General features: G+C 40.2%; 1 protein-coding gene across 1 annotated transcript in view; it reads right to left on the reverse strand.

Annotated features, from left to right (window-relative positions):
• LOC126400098 (breast cancer type 1 susceptibility protein homolog) overlaps positions 1–16,615 on the reverse strand; it is a 33,139-nt gene extending 16,524 nt beyond the window's left edge. The window contains exons 1-13 of the mRNA XM_050060563.1: positions 16,543–16,615; positions 14,535–14,623; positions 14,359–14,412; positions 14,184–14,264; positions 14,000–14,088; positions 13,881–13,917; positions 13,638–13,768; positions 10,822–13,497; positions 9,623–9,696; positions 8,594–8,712; positions 3,229–3,332; positions 2,577–2,782; positions 2,405–2,492 (exon numbers count right to left, since the gene is read on the reverse strand). Of these exons, the coding sequence (XP_049916520.1) occupies positions 2,405–2,492; positions 2,577–2,782; positions 3,229–3,332; positions 8,594–8,712; positions 9,623–9,696; positions 10,822–13,497; positions 13,638–13,768; positions 13,881–13,917; positions 14,000–14,088; positions 14,184–14,264; positions 14,359–14,412; positions 14,535–14,608 (3,733 nt within the window). The 5' untranslated portion in view covers positions 14,609–14,623; positions 16,543–16,615. The remainder of the gene's footprint in view (positions 1–2,404; positions 2,493–2,576; positions 2,783–3,228; positions 3,333–8,593; positions 8,713–9,622; positions 9,697–10,821; positions 13,498–13,637; positions 13,769–13,880; positions 13,918–13,999; positions 14,089–14,183; positions 14,265–14,358; positions 14,413–14,534; positions 14,624–16,542) is intronic.
• Between the last annotated feature and the right edge of the window lie 88 nt (positions 16,616–16,703).

A 16,703-nucleotide genomic window follows, 5' to 3' on the forward strand; every position in this document is an offset into this window, starting at 1 on the left:
ATATATATGTGGTTCTGTTCAGACGTCGTTTTTCTGTGGGAATAGGGTTATTAGAGTGAGTTAAGTTAATCTACATTCTGCCAAAGGTAAGACTGAGTGTAACGTAAAAAGACAGTTAAGGTTAAATGGTAGGTTTAAAGATTTACATCAGAAATGTGGACGTTCATGTAGAAGAGCTTGACTCATTTTGTCAAAAAGAAATTAATAGATGAATAAATGAAAAAAGATTAAATATTTGTGGCAATTAAGACCTCACAAATTGAAATGTAAGACTTTTTATTTAACGACTTTTAAGGCTTTATATTTATAAAATTAAATTTTAAACATTGTAAAACTTTTTAAGAACCTGCAGACACCCTGTGTAGCTACAACCTCGTATACTAATGGCAACGACATGAATAACAAAATGAATAAATACTCAGTATGTGACTCCATTAAAAACTTTCAAGGCCTTATATTTACAAAAATGATTTTAAGACATTTTAAGAACCTGCAGACACACAGCATCTGCCCTGTTTAGGTTCAGCTCTATGCGTTGTACACATAACAACTCTCCAACAGTTTGCAAGGCTGGGGTAGAGATGCATACCCAAAAGAAAACCCCACATTTCTGGTCAGGAGGAAAAACATACCTACTTGGAAACATTATGACTTAGATATCAACAAGTTTTTGGATATGAGCAAATATCACAACGCCAACGTTTCAAGAAGGTGGTTGAAGAAATGAAAGAGGGAGGCCGAACAAGTCTGCAACGGTGGAAAATTTTGGAAAAATCCTGTTTGGTTGCACAGACGCAAAATGGCACAAGCAGTTCCAGCTGTTCTACTTTTCCATATTTTGATGTGATAAACAACATGTTAGGGCACGGTAATTGGAGTTTGCATGGCTTCATGTAAACGTTCGGGAATGTTAGTGAAATATTCACTTTTCATTAGCAAAGTAAACAGCTTAAAAGGAATCTTGTCTTTTTGGAATAAAGACAAAAAACTGAGTATTTTGTATTAGTATTAGTCTGTATGTTAGAATGAGAATCTCGTTTATTTGCTTTGCTTTTTGAATTTGCTTTGGTGTTTTTTGAGCATAACATAAATAATAAGAGAAAATAAAAGTAGAAGCAAGGAGTACAAAAGTCAAGAAACAGATATAAATTAGAAAAGAATTACAATAAAAAAACATGTACAATATATCTATTTTAAAATTAACAGCTGATCAGTTTTAGAAGCAGCATTTTGTTGCAAAATATTAACCAGGGGATGTGCAAAATGTCCTGAGTTAGTTTGTGGTGTAGACAGACAACCTCAGGGTCAATCCTCTTTTCCTTTTTTGCAGAATGGTCACGCATTGTAGAATGCAGATAAAAACAGTGTGTAGAAAAGAGTTCCTGTACACTCTTATAGACACTGAAAGTTTTCATTTGACGCAAAATAAAGCACAATTTATGACTATAACCACTGCCCACTCTTCCCAGAAATTACTTTTTTAATATGTTATCACTTATGCTGCTTACATTTTAATTACTCAGGTAAATCCTTGTTTTAATGTTTTGTAAAGAACTATAAATGAGCACCTCTTCTGCACCGCACCAACACTTCAGGGATGAACACAGCCTAGAACTGAGAAGCGCTTCACATCACGGTTGATCAGCAGGTCTGAGGTTATCTTTCCTCCAAGAAATATAGTGATTATCTTTTGATTTGTATTCCAGGCAGGACTTAACTGCCCGCTATTGATGCGCCTTAAACACACAACTTCATTCCATTATTATTTCATGCTAATGGTTAGGATGGGAAACCTCCTGCTCCCTCCCAACCTTTAACCACAAAGATCAAGAGTCCCAGCGTTCCCATTTTTTCGTTACCCGGGAAACAGCTGCCATTAAAAAAAAAAAAAAAAAAGCCTTCTTAAACAGTGACAGTTAATATGGTGCTTTGGAGACAGCGAGCTCTGAAATTAAAAATAATCTATCAGAGAGGGTAATTAGCAACAAGCAGATGAATGGAGGAGAGAGTGCGTGGGTGGGAGAGAAACAGAGAGCTTATCTCTTAGGAGTGCTTTAAAAGACGCACAAAACAAGCTGTAACTACATGTAAAGAAGAAAATGTACTTCTGGAAATTCAAATGTTTCTGCTCGAGAAAATATTGAGAAACAGGACTGAGAAGATTTTCAATGGCAGCTTCAACTGCTCGACTGCGTATCAAGCCACGTCCAGTGGATTAAATCAGACTGCAGTGTTCACAGCTCCACCTTTTAGTTCCAGATCTGTGTGCTAGGGACCCCAACAGAGGGGGGACCAAAAATGGGGACAGTATGGAACGGTCCCATTGACACCATCCACAACTTTTCACAGTGGAAACTGAAAAAAAAAAAAAGCGAACTGAACTGCACCGACTACTACTACTCACCTGTGTGCATTATGATATGGGTCACCTCCGGCGTCACCTGGGAAACCACACGGGCACCAACTCGCTTGGCAAACTTTTTCACCATTATCTACAGGAAACAACATCTGACTGGTTAATGTGTCCTGATATGTCTTAATAAACACATATATTGATTGACTGGGTGAGAGGGCACCTGTTCATTGGGGCCTAATCCAGATGACGCAAGCACCATTTTAGCTTTGCTTCTATCTTTCGGAGGACTGTTATTTTCTTTGTCCTCTTGCCCATCTGTCGGTGAACCATTGCTCTTTAATGTTCTGACTGCTGAACTTGAACAGGACGTCTTAGTGGCTCCGGTGCCTCTTACACTTGTCTCTGTGTGTGTGGAGTGCTGCACAGCTGAAAAGAAAGAGAAAGCAAACCCATTAAAAAAAGAGTCAGCAGCAGTCAGACTGAACTTAATCTGATCAGACCCAATTCTCTTTAAACAAGGTGTCTTTATATAAACACATTTTTGCCTCGCAGAGCTTAACTTTCATTGACCACACAGCCAGGCTACCATGCACCAGACAAAACCTCACTGGTATACTAAAAACATTTTGAGAAGCAATTAAGAGCTGCTATCTCCAAGTGGAAGTTGCAATATAGACCTTTGTATCTGTATTTGCAGAATCCTGGTGGAATCATCAGATTTAGGGGGAAAAGAGATTAAAAGCAAAGTCTCAAAATGTGTTTTTCAGCTCATGTGCTTCTGCTTTTAATTAAAATGCATTTAATCTTTCATAAAATAATACATTTTTCCAGCATTTCTCGCATTCTTTCCAGCACTACACCAGGAGACTTACCCATCTCTGCAGTGCTGTGTTGCTTCGACACACTGGGCTGTGTGACCCCTTTGCCATCAGATGGTCTTGTGCTGGAGTCTTGCTCTGCTTCTGGGACAGTTTCCCTGCAGAGGAGGAATGTGCATTAACTTTAGAAGGAAATTAGACAACTTGGTGTAGATGGTGGGTTCAACTTCCAAAGCTACTGGAGAGATGCACTGTGCTGATCTGCAAGGTCGGCACTGGGACACATCAAGACATTTTATAAGGCATTTAATATTTATCTGTATTTTATTTTAAGTATCTGCAGGTGGACCACTGCGCTAAAGGGCTGCTGTTTTCTGCAAACTGCATTTGAACTTCAGTATTTTCTTCATGCTGGAGATGAAGGACATCAGACCAAATCCCATTCAAACACGCTCAACAACAGGTTGGACACTCCCCTCTTAATGGCTACTACTCAGAACAACATACAACACTAAAAAGCACCACCAGAACCAAATAAATTAAGAAGTAGAGGACAGGTTACTTAACGGAGAAGGTTTCAGTCGTCATACATGTCTTAACTGATTTGGCTTTACTAATTTGAGGAGGGGTTTTCTCAGATTACTGTGCAGTCAGGAAGTATTGGGACAGTGACAGACTGTTTATAATATCTGGGGCAGTGGTACCCAAGTAGCTGTCCGTAAGTCACTCACTCTACGGCAGGAAACAGGACTTCAAAATTAAAGCTCTGTGCCAGAAATTCACTGTACTGCAAGTTTTTTAGAAACTTGACGTGTTTGTGAGTCACTTGTAGTTCATTCAGAATGGACCCGGGACACACTTTTGGACCATGACCCACCAGTTTAAAAAACATACACATGCATATGCTCGGTAGTGCACATGAAGTTTGAGCTGTGCACATAAATCTGAGCTCTACATGCACCGGTGCACATAACTTAGTACAGAAAATATACTGTGCAGGGCTGCTAACTCTCACACATTGAACGTCAGGCTCACGCAACTGACACTTCGCACACTTTCACACTTAAAGTCCATTTTCTCACATGATGAAAATTAAATTTAGAGGCAAACCATCCAACCGTCCAGGGTGTACCCCACCTCTTGGCCAATATCAGTTGGGATAGGCTAACAGGATACACGTTTACAGATAATGAATGAATGAGTGAATGGTTGGACGTTGTGGCGCGAAGAGACAGAAGAGCACATCCCAGTCAAGCCCACTGCTTGGATTCTGATGCACGTGTATATGTGCCATTACGGTACCAGTACATGGAGCGGCCAAAGAGGACCAAGATAGACTCCCATTACGACAATAATTTATTACACAATAAGTCCTATTGAATATGTGACATCATCAAAGAAGTCCTAATATGATTTTTTTTTTTAATAAAAAAGAGATTTGCTTAAAAGTGTAACGGATTTGTGCTCAAAATGTTCCCATGACCACATTAAACTGGAAGTGGTTTCACAGCACATTCCTGTACTGGGAAAGTTGGCTCCAATTATAATGTCACACACTGAAAATGATCTCATTTTTAAACTCTAATAATGAATAAATGTTTTCCTTCAGAGGTTTTGCAAAAAAAAAAAAGAAGTCAAATACACCAAATGTAAAACAAAAGCAGGTGCATGAACTTTTAAAAGTGACATGACCGATGCGTGTGCACGCAAAAAAGTATTTCGAGCCCTGACATCTGACAAAAAACTGTCTCTTGATTTCAGAGGGTGAAAGTAACAGGTCAAGGTAACATCACTTAAAGTCAATATTTGGTTGTAAATCCTTCGCAGTGAATGATTATCTAAAGTCTTTGATCCACAAACATCAGCAGACTTGTAATCTCCTCCTGTGCGGCTCTGACTCCAGCCGTACTCACTTGTTGCTTGTTTCAATCTCAGTGAGTGAAAGACGTGAAAAAACCTGGGTTATCTTGTCTGCATGTTTGGGGTCATTATCCTGCTGCACTGTTCTAAAATAAGGTGATTATGTGCCCCTAAAGCTGAATAACAACTATTTAAACTCACTGTCACTGTTTCATTTTAAATCAAATATGCAGGAGTGGAGCCAAAGCAATAAAAACTCAGCATTGTCTTTACAATCTTTGACTGCATTGCGCAGTTATATGAGGTAGGAAGATGTAAATGTGGGATCAGGACTCGGTACTGGCAGAAGCTCTGTATCAAATTACTCATGCCCTTTGTTATCAGTAGATTAAAGTTATTTTAGAACTCACACTGATAAAGTTTTAGAAGTTCTTTTCCTTTGGGTTTGTTCCTTTCTGCAGAAATACTGACACTGGCAGCGAGCCTGCATTTAAATTACCTGCGCCAGAGTCATAATGGCTCATTGAAAACTTGTCATATACTCCAGCGCCGACCATTCTTTCTGATTTCACCAGTGCGCTCATGGAATATTTGCTTTTTAATTTAGAACTTGTACAGCTAAAGCCCTCCTTGTTTTCATCCGCCGTCTTTTTCCATCTCCTCCTCCCTCTCGCCTGGAGGACAGCACTTAGAAGCCTGCGAGGCGAGAGGTTGGGGAGGGAGCAGTCAAGCGGGAGAGATAAATTACTGTGGCAACACAAGTTTCCCTCTAAGTGCTCTAAATGACATATAAGATGCAGTCAGTAATGACTTTTTTATTCTCCACAGCATAAGCAGATTCTGGGTTCATTAGTGAGATTATCCGCCTGTCCTCTTGAGATGCATCACCCTCTGAGAACGAGACTAGTAGCGACGCACACAAACACTCACTAACTTTCTCCTTCACTTACAGACTGAAAGAGACCAATTACATGCCACTTGCTCCAGTTATTGTTCTGCTTAATATGGCGGTATTGAAATATGGCTCAATTTAAAATGTATTAACAATGTATACAATCCTCTGAGGAGAGAAATACAACACACTGAGGCTGATATTATTTCACTTGATTTGTTATGGAAGTCACGTTTGACATAAAGGATCGTCACAGCTGATTGTTTAACTGGCCTACTGACTAACAACACACCGGCCGCTGGCTGAAGATTCACAGTTAATGGCTAGATATGAAAGTGTTATTGATTTCTCATCTAACTCTGTGCCAGGAAGTGATGAAACGCACTTCCCGGAATGCCCAACTACTTTAAATTTACACATACTTTACAGGCACTGACAATCACCACAAATACTCGTACATAATGATGCCCATGATGGGACCAGTTAGATCGCACATGATGACCAATCTCTGTCAATGACCACATTATCAGACGGATGAATACAGAGAAGACAGTTACCCTGCAGAACGAGTTTCAAACTGTCCAGGTCCTGAGAATCATTAAGCTGTGATATTATGTAATGATTTCCAGCAGACTGCAAACAATTATTTAATGTTGGGAGACAAGCTCTCTTGTTTTTAGGGCTGCCCCCTAATAGTCTACTAAATATTAGTCGACTAGACAGGTCATTCGTCGGCAAGATTTCATTGGTCACATAGTCACAGAAAAACAAAACAGGCGCAGGGCTACCCAGAGCTTTACATCTGTCCCACAGACGACAGACATACACACTTACAACTAGCACCCAGCGCCCAACCTCGCGCTTTCCAGGCGGCTAAAGACGCAGCATGTGTGCGGCCCCTAATTTCCAGGGCTGGTACCTGCGGTTATTCCACAGGCTAGTTAATAACATGGCGGGCAGGAAATCCAAAGTGTGGGATCATTTTGAGAAGGTGAAGGACGAACCCAAGGTGATATGTAAACTCATCTTCATTGGTCGACTACAAACATGACGTATCATCTGAAACATGGAAGTAGTTACATGCCCATTAGCCCACAGCGTCATTAACAGGCAGCTCGCTCAGTGTGTGACGTGCACTTGTACATAAAATATAGGCCTATATTAATGAAGGTTCATTAGTACGGTTTTGTATTTCTCTGTAATGTAGCACAGTGTTACTAATGACCCTAAAGGATGACCATTGGTTGACCTATATGCTTTCATGTTAGACAGGCAGTTGGGAGAAATTTTCCCCAGAGCTTTCTACCAGAAAGGTATCTTTTGGTTAAGGTTATAAAAAAAGTCGTGGTTTGGGTTAACATGAATGGATTTTTTTAAGTGCTTTTGGGGAGAAAGCCTACAAGTAAAACTTCTCCCATGTGTGTTAGACAGCAGATAAAGCAGCGTTTACTGGCAGTGTGACTGTGGTTGCACACAGGGTTGTACCACAGTTCGAAGCTTCATTCATAACGCTGACATTTGAATTCTAAATCAACATTCAAATGCTGCGCAGCTTTTTTTTTGGCATGTGTATTCATTCTGTTAAACCTGGTACTTCTGCACAGTTGCAGATAGAGACTATTATACTATTTCTAGAATTAAATTCCAGTAGTGGCTGCCTATGATTGTTTCTGACTGATGTGATCCAAAATCCAATAACTTCAAAGTGTTGTAAAGTCCAAAAGTCCAAATTTAATGAAATAAATAAATAAATTCCCAACATGTTTTTATCCAACAAAATATTCTGCTCCAATTGATTTTAGCCCTTAACTGTGGTCAAAACACTGTTTGCGCTCCATCTTGCCACATACAAAGGAAGGCACGCACCTGTATTAATGGGGCAGTCTAGTAGCAATCTACCAGTACCATAAATTACATTTATTCATTTAAGAAAGTTGATTTAATTAAATTAAAAAAAAAAACAACCCAAACTAACTTTATTCAGATTGAGGATTTTGTTCGAGAATTTTTTTTAAGTCAATGACATCATAATATATGACAACAGATGTTCAAAGCTTCATTTGAACGCCTCAGTACAAGGTTCGAATGTAAAAAAAAATGACATGCAGTGAAGCCCTAGTTGTACATGATACCTTTTGTTTCAACTGGACAGTTTAGTTTTCCCACCACAAAAATCAAGCTTAACCAAAGCACACATGTAGTATTTTATGTGCTTTTTTTCTGGCTAACAATATTGCTTTGAAGTACATATATAAATATACAAAAGATGTTACTTGATAGTTATTTCATTTACTTTCAGATATTTAAAATCAGATATCACGATATGTTTGACCAAATACCTGGATACTGCAAAGATATTGTAGAGTAGACTATTCAAAATATTCACACAATGACATGTTTGATATATAATCATCAGTAATGTGGATATAATGCGTACGAAATTACATCATTTTTACTGTAATGCAGCCTTTAAAACCAGGAAAAGACAACGCATACAATATTATGATACCCAGAATCTAAGAGGACATCTAGTCTCATATCACAATATTGCTATAAAATGGATATATAGCCCTTCTCTACTTCCATTATATACACATATTTTCAATTTTGCCTATTAGATAAATGAAATTATATCAGGAGAGAGTAAAAACGTCATGTTTTACTAACCGGTCTGTTTTTGAGGGCGCCTCTTTTGCAGGACTGTCTTCCTTCTCCTGAAGCACCTCTGACACCAGAGCCATCAACTTCTCCAACCTCACCAGCTCCTTCTGCATTTCGATCTTTTGCTGACAGAGAAAACATCTTGTAATTGTACAAATGAGTCATACACTTTAATAAAAACACAGGGGGGAGATAAGAGGAAAAGGATGGGGACACAAACTGGCTGCACATTTGGTGTCTTGCTTTGACGTATGAAAACAATAGCAACTGTCAATCAGTGAGGACGAACCGACACTCAGCCGGTTAGTCACTGCTAGAAGGATATGGGTGCTTTTTCAGCACGTAGTGAGGAGAGGACGTGGCAGAATGAGAGAGCGAGAAGGTGATTATATAATATTTAAGATATATGAAGAGCAATCTGAAAGCTAAAGAGAGAGAAGTGACAACAGCTTGTGCAACTGGTGCTGGTTTGGAAGAACAGAATGTTTGCTTTAAAGGGCGTTTCAACGCTTTGCTGGACTAATACTTTGAATTTTATCCCTAAAGTTAAGAGCGCACATGCATTGATTATGTCCACGGGCGCACAAAACACGCAGCACAATAATAAACGTCTGTGAAGGCTCAGACGTGTGTGTAATCTTGGGCCCTTTCTAAACCCCAGGGTGTGAAACTGAAACTCCAAGTCAAAGACAGTCGACAGATAAAAGTGAGAGCGCTGGAAGATGGATGAGGTAGAAAACAAGAATCATCTCCTAGGCGGCATTTCCTCTAACTTAAATGAAATGCAATTTAGAAAGCTGCTGAGGGGGACATTTTTTACTGAGCAAGGTAGTCTGTCATCCAGGAGCTGACAGTTTAGTTTGGGGAAAGTGTAGGGGCTGCCCTCTATGGGGCGTAACGTGACGGTGCATCACTTGGAACACAATGAGAACAGGTCTAGAGAGTGTTAAAATTCTCTATGAAAAATCTTTGTCAGGAATCAACGGTTGCAGCACACTCTGAGTAAAATGTAATTGAGAAAATAATTATATTTACCTGTGTGACAAGGACCTCACTTGAAAACTGTGATGATTCCATGGAAACATTGATGTCATTTACTGGGGCATCACCTGCACAGAGGAAATAATCCAATTGCTTTCTGTCAAAACGCTTGAGAATTAGGTTTTTCTTTGCCCACAACCCACAAACACTCAAATTATAAGAGTGGGGAAACAACAGAGCTTTGGCAGATAAATACAGGGTTCCTGCACCTTTTTGAACATCGAATTTAAGCACTTTTCACAGGCTTTCTTGGCCCAATTCCCTCAAATTTAAGGACCCGAGATGCAGATCAAGGTCAATTACTGTGACAACACTGAGAATTTTTCTAATAAGAACTAGCAGAACTCACAGAGGCTTACAGTCAACAAGTAAAAAGAAAGAGGCTTGAATGTGTGAACACTTAATTGTGCTGTGTTTGCGTTGGAACTCAATACTTTTAAAGTATCGACCAAAATAACCCAGTGCCAAGTAATATCAAAACTTCTCCAGTCAAACACCACCTGCATTTGATAATTTTTGTACCCAGATTGAGAAACGAAACTAAGACTATTTGCATGGTTTTGCTTGCAGCTAACCACCACAAGCTTTCTTTGATTTCAATATGACATGTGACCGGCCCACTGTCGCAGCAGCCACAACCCCATACAGTCTGTGGTGTGGTTAAGTCGAGCGCGGTGTATTTGACAGAGTTCGCAGTTCAGCATGCCGATATGCCACCAAAACGTTTGAAAGTACAGCTGTGCTACATGCCTGTGGCATTTGGTGGCATCTTAAGCAAATGAAGTATTGGTATCGTCATTTTTTAACTGATACCCATCCCTAGTTACAGTGATGTCAGACATACATACATTCAAGCACTTTCATTGACACATCTGACATCTATTGTTGTCTTTGTTGTTTTTTTGTTCAAATTCACAAACTTTCAAAGGTTTTAAGGACCTGTGGGTAGTGGTGTAGTGGTAGTTGATAAGGTGAGTGTACTACTAGAAGAAGGACGTGGGTATACTCTCCGAAATATTCTAATGGCTTTTTGTCTGTAAAAGGACAGAATAAGAAGTGTGTATACTCTCCACTACACTACTGCCCATAGGCACCCTGCTAACAACAATAGAGAAGACTTATTGTACTGCTTTATCTCAGCAGGCTGCCAGCCTAAAAATAAAAACTATTCTTGTTGCTGAGAAACAACTTACATTCATCTGGCGTGCCAAACAGGTCCACAGACACTTGGCTGGAGTTAACACAGTCGGGGCTGGGGCACGGAGGTGGACGGCTCAGCTGTTCTGCTTCACCCTCACATCTATTAGCTCCACTGCAGTCTCCCTGATCCTCTGTCACAGCACAGGGAGGAGCTGATGTTCCGAAAATTTCTTTCAGAGTTGGTAATCCCTCTTCACTGCAGTCTGACTCGGATGACGATTCGAGCCTCCTTGCCTTCTTCCTGGGTACGCTCTTGATGGAGGAATGGGAGCTGAGCTCTCCGCTACCACAACTGTTTGACTTTGCTTCATGGACAGTTTGTCCAACTGGTCCTCCGAGGCCATCGGGAGTTAAAGAGGACTCTGTGTTTAAAACATTTTCAGTGATGCCGACTGAATGTTTTCCAACGTCTCTTATCTCTGTCCCTTTGCCAGCATTCCTCACGGTACAATCAAGCTGACTCTCTTTGATTTGAGAACACTTTGAGGGTTCATTCAGCTCCTCGTGTTCAGCGGCGACGAAGCAGAGCCCAGAATCTACTACTTGGGGCACAACAGAAAGATGAGGACTTCCTGTTTCACGCTTTGACACTTTATTAGGAGTGAGGGCGCTGCTGACACTATTTCTGGAGACACAGATACCACCAACACTGTCCTGACCTGAACAACTGCTATCAGGGATGGAGGCTTCAACCACCTCTTGATCTGGTTTCTCAACAACTGGTTTTCTTGTCAGGGCAGGTGATGTAGACGGGGATATCAAATCACTGCAAGCTGAGCTTTCATGGTCTCTTGATGCCTCTTGGTTGGTGATTTCAGATGCTTTTGTGTACATCTGATTTTCTGCTTCAGCACCCTGCACGTTTTCTTGGTCCAAACTTCGGCTCTTTTTCACGTTTGGGCCGCCAAGATGGAAAGATTTCCTTTTGGTGGCTTTGAAGCTCTTGAGCAGTTGCTCAGTGTCCAGCTCGCTGTCATTCTTATCCTCCTCATTTTCTGTTTCTGCACATTTTGTCTCATTTGCGAAGGTTTCCAACTGAGTATTGTTTGGGAAATGATTTATTGGAGTGTCACTTTCAAATGTTGGACCTACCATGGCTGTTTCAGCTGGACTTGTGGAGTTTGGGACCACAGGGACATGACAAGCAGAACTAGCTTCAGACAAAGTTTTAGCATTTGGCACTTCAGCAATGGACTCTTTAACATCTTCTGCTGAAGATGCTCTCTCACTGGATTCCATGTTTTCTATTCCTCCTAAGTCTTGATCATAAATACATCCGTTTCTTTCAGCCACCTTTGTCGCGTTTCCATTCTTAGGTGATGCTGTTTGATCCAAAGTTCCATCTTTAGCTTCGTCTGACTGCTTTGCAACATTCCTGTCTTTTTTAGCCATACTGGCTTTCAAGTTTGCTTTCTTGTGACCTTCCTGGACCTCCTCAACAAAGTGTTGAAGTCTTCTACTTCTCCTGGTGCTCCTAGCAACAGGGATATCTTGGTCCTCACTGCTGGGGTAATTCTCAATATGAACCTGAATTTCCTCTGACCTGGGTCTGGTCTCAGGACTGGTTTCTCCATTTTGAACTCCAACCAGAACAAGAGGTTTAGGCACTCTGGCAGGCTTGCCTTTTTCTGACCTCATGTTCTTACACTTCCTCTTCTCAGTCTTTTTTTGCTCTGTACTTTCTGACTTTGCCTGCTCTTGCAAATCACTGTCGACCTGCTGCAGAGTGTTAGGCCTCTTTCTCTTTGAGTTTCTGCCTGGTTGCTTTCGTTCAATATCAGACGCTGGACAGAGATCCTCATCTTTGCTATTGTCTTTGTCAGTTTCTGGCAAGTTGCTTGCCTCTTCCCTGTCGTTGTCTATATCATTTTCTTCCATCTGTTCTGCTTCTTTAAAAATGTCACTGCTGGTTTCATTTACTTTTTCTATCATTTGCTGCTCTTCCTCTATGTCGCCTTCACTTTTATCTTCAGAGCTTGTTTTCTCGATGACAGCAGCAGGAGTGAGAGTGTTCTTTTTTTGGGTGGCCGCTTGTGTTTCTTCTGTTGTTGAAGGCTCAGCAAAAACATTAAGTGGAGGAGAGATAGCCCTAGTCCCTCTTCGCCCTCGTCTGTACACAGCCCCAAACACCTGATCTTCGAGGGCTTTAGCACGATCCACTCTCCCGAGATTCAAATCAATGTTGTGTTGCTTGATATCTATCGTTGAAGCGGAAGAGCTGCTGTCAGAGTCCTCATCGTCTTCGTCAGGTTTCTCTAACTCAAGACTTTCTTCTGTTGGAACCTTCATAAGCCACTCAGCGACTTTCTGTAGACTTTTCTTCTGTTTCTCCCCAAGAATCTTGTCAGACTCTGAATCCTTTTTACCCTTCTTCCTCGAGGACTTTCTTAAAGGTTCGTCTTCAGTCTCATCTGGAGTCAATGGCAGATGAACGGAGGCTTTCTCCAATTTGCGGGATCCAATTTTACCTCTAGTTTTGTGTGTTGATGTTGCATTTTCCACAACTTCTGACATGTCAATTTCTGCTGGGTCCAAATTATCTGTAGAGCTGTGCACTTTCCTATCAGACGTTGGTGGTGCATCCCCGAGGCCACTGTCCAGGCCTTCATTTTGTGTCATCAAAGGACTTGTGTCTTCAAGTCCCATCAGTCTAGCAAATCCATTCTGAGCTGAAGACAGAAAGGAACGGGGAATGACAAACAATTAACACTTTGGAAGACAACACATTTCTGAAATTAATAATACTACTATCTGCCGATTAATTTTAAGGTATAAAGATGCACCACCATACAAGGCCTCAAGATTTTACCTGCTATAGTCGAGGAGTGAGACCTTGGAAGAGCATCACTGTCAACATTTTCCACATTGTCATGGTCACTGCCAGGTGTGTCTTCAAGTGACATATCATGGCAACGTTTAGAAGCTTCAGCATCTGTGACTCTGGAAAGAGGAAGAGGAAAAAACAGGTGAGAATACAAGGTGAGCTAACATCGTGATTACATTAGGATTTGCATGCTTCAAATGACAGACAGGTTAAATGTTCACGTCTTACCCTGATTGTTCTTTTTGCTGTGACATCCCAGTAAAGTCTGAAACAATAAAAGTAATGTTAGTAGATAATGTAAGTTCGCTTTACAAAGTCATTTTTAGACGTCTGTGATGTAGTCTTACAGTTTGTGCCAGTGTCATGTTCATATGCCATTATCATGTCCTGCAATCCGGCTACCAGCCTCTGAAACCCAGGGCTCTCCTGCAAGCCCCTGTGCAAGTAAATAAAATACACACTTGTTATGACAATGAGTTACTATTAAGAAATAATGAATGTTACACTGTCATCTTATTGATTTTGTCTAACCTTTTGGTTATATTGGTTTTACACACTGGACAGCTAGCCCTGTTTTGTTTGGTGTTGTCCAAAAGTTTTGTCATACAAAATCTGGTGAAACAGAAGAAAACATATATATTGTTCGTGAGAGCATGCAAAATATCAGTTCCTTTAACAAAATGAGGATTAATCAGATGTTACTTACTTGCAAAACTGATGGTCACACTTGGTAGAAACAGGTGCAGTCATTAAATCCAAGCTACAGGTGATAGAAAGTCAGTAAAGAACATGACAGTTTTACAAAATGACAAACTTAATCTTTTAATTCACCAACAATTGCAGAATTTGTTTATTTAACTTCTTGATCAGTGTGAATCTCACCATATGGGGCACTGCAGAGTCTCCCAAAGGACTGAAATCCCCTTTCTGACATCGGAGGCTGTTGGGGTTTTCATGGTGGTTTTTAAAAGCTACAAATGAAGAATCAGATCACATTTAGAGGCTGCAAACAATGCACTGCTTTCAAAACTAACTGTCAATATTAGGCAAAACTACAGACACTCCAGTGTGACTGATATTAGCTGGACATTAGGGTTTACACACCTGCACGAAAATATAAGTATCAATACTGGATTAAGGTCTCTGTTATCATTGTATATTTACTTATTCTCATTAAGTCTCACTCTTTCTTGCTTACTTCCACCGACAAAATATTACCAAAATTAATTCAGCTGTGTCTTTTCCTGACCTAGAAAAGCTTATTCATGCTTTTGTATTCTTGCACCTCGAATGCTGCATTTAAGCAGAGCTTAAATGCCTCAGTAAATCTTCAGTAGCTCGGCTTCAACTAGTACATAATGCTGCAGCTCGTATTTTAACTGGGACCAAACGTAGGTCACATACTCGTCTCCCTCCACTGGTTGCCAGTTCACTTCAGACTTGATTTTAAGACTCTTTTACTAACTTTTAAAGCTCAACATGGTTTAGCCCCCAGTTATAAGCTGAGCATCTGACCACCTACGCACCAAGTCGTGATCTGAGGTCCTCAAGTCTACCCTCACTAGTCAAGGTTGGCAACTAAAGGTGACCAAGCTTTTGCCATCAAGGCCCCGAGGCTCTGGAATTCTCTGCCTGAGGAGGTCAGGCTGGCTAGCACATTACACGTTTTTAAATCATTGCTTAAAACATATTTTTTATAGGAATGTTTTTCCTTTTATGCCTGATTTGTAACTCTTGTGTTTCATTTCATTTTATTCTACTTTTGCCTCTGTACACACTTTCCTATGCTCTTAACATTTTTTAAATACTGTATTGTTGTCTTATTGTCATGCACTTTGTGAGGCACTTTGTAACCTTGTTTAGATAAGTGCTATACAAACAAAATTATTATTATTACAGGGATGAATGAATTGGTTGGGTCTTGTCACCGTGTGTAGCTGTAGTAATATTTCTAAATGTTACTGTATATCTGTTATGTTTTTATTGTATTGTTGCTGGCTGTAACTTTTTCTTATGCTGCTGTCTTGGCCAGGTCTCCCTTGAAAAAGAGTTTGTTTATCTCAACAGGACATACATGGTTAAAAATGCATTAAATTAATACATAAACACCATGGCTATCAAATTTCATGTTGCTGACTGAATACTACCACTCAGTCTGACCTTGTCTATGATTACAACAAACTGGCCCTGCTGCAGACAAGTTTAGACACTTGTGTGGACTTTGGTCATTTCATATTTACTGTACATACAGATTGTATTGTTAGCCAGGTAGCCAGCAACAATGCGTTATCTAAAGAGGAAGTTACTAAGGCATCTGTATTAAGGTTGGCCTGCTACACACATGTTAATGAGCTGGTTAAATCCTCCTTGCTGTGCCATGTATTTCTGTGTACTAGGCTCAGTGGACACAATAGAAATAAGTTTCAATAATGTCAGTGCCGTATTTATAAAGCTAAGGTACTAAGATACTCAATATCATCTATAGATATAGATAGTAGTATCTGTACATAACACTATAACGGTAGCTGTTTTGTTGAAACTGACTGGTAACTTTGATAAAACAGCAAACATGTGATGGCGCATAATATTCCAGTAACATAAATCAGAATTAACACTCAGTGGCAATATTCAATAACTGTAACGCAATAAAAAACTGTTTAATATCCATATACCGTGTCAGTAACTTAGCTAAACATGAGGGTAGCTAGCTGCTATGATTTGTTTTGGGAGGTGAACGTCACACAAGCAACACTTCTGACTTTCTGACTTCTGAGATGGAGACAATCGACGCGGAAACTTCGGCAGACAAATATGTGACTCAAATATTAGACCTCTGTTTTTAAATTTCACTCGTTAGTTGTAAAAAATAAATATATATTTCTACATTTACCTTGTTTTCTCACAAATGGGAGTTGCCAACACGGGAATCATCCGCTTTAGTTTTCCCGCAACTAACGTCTTCTTCTGCTTTTGTGTAAGGGCGGTGTGCGACTAATCTACTAATCTTACAGCGCCCCTACTGGTCCGGAGAGTAACTACACACTGCACAGC

The sequence above is a fragment of the Epinephelus moara genome, chromosome 13 (assembly GCF_006386435.1).
Source record: "Epinephelus moara isolate mb chromosome 13, YSFRI_EMoa_1.0, whole genome shotgun sequence".
Classification (NCBI taxonomy): domain Eukaryota; kingdom Metazoa; phylum Chordata; class Actinopteri; order Perciformes; family Serranidae; genus Epinephelus; species Epinephelus moara.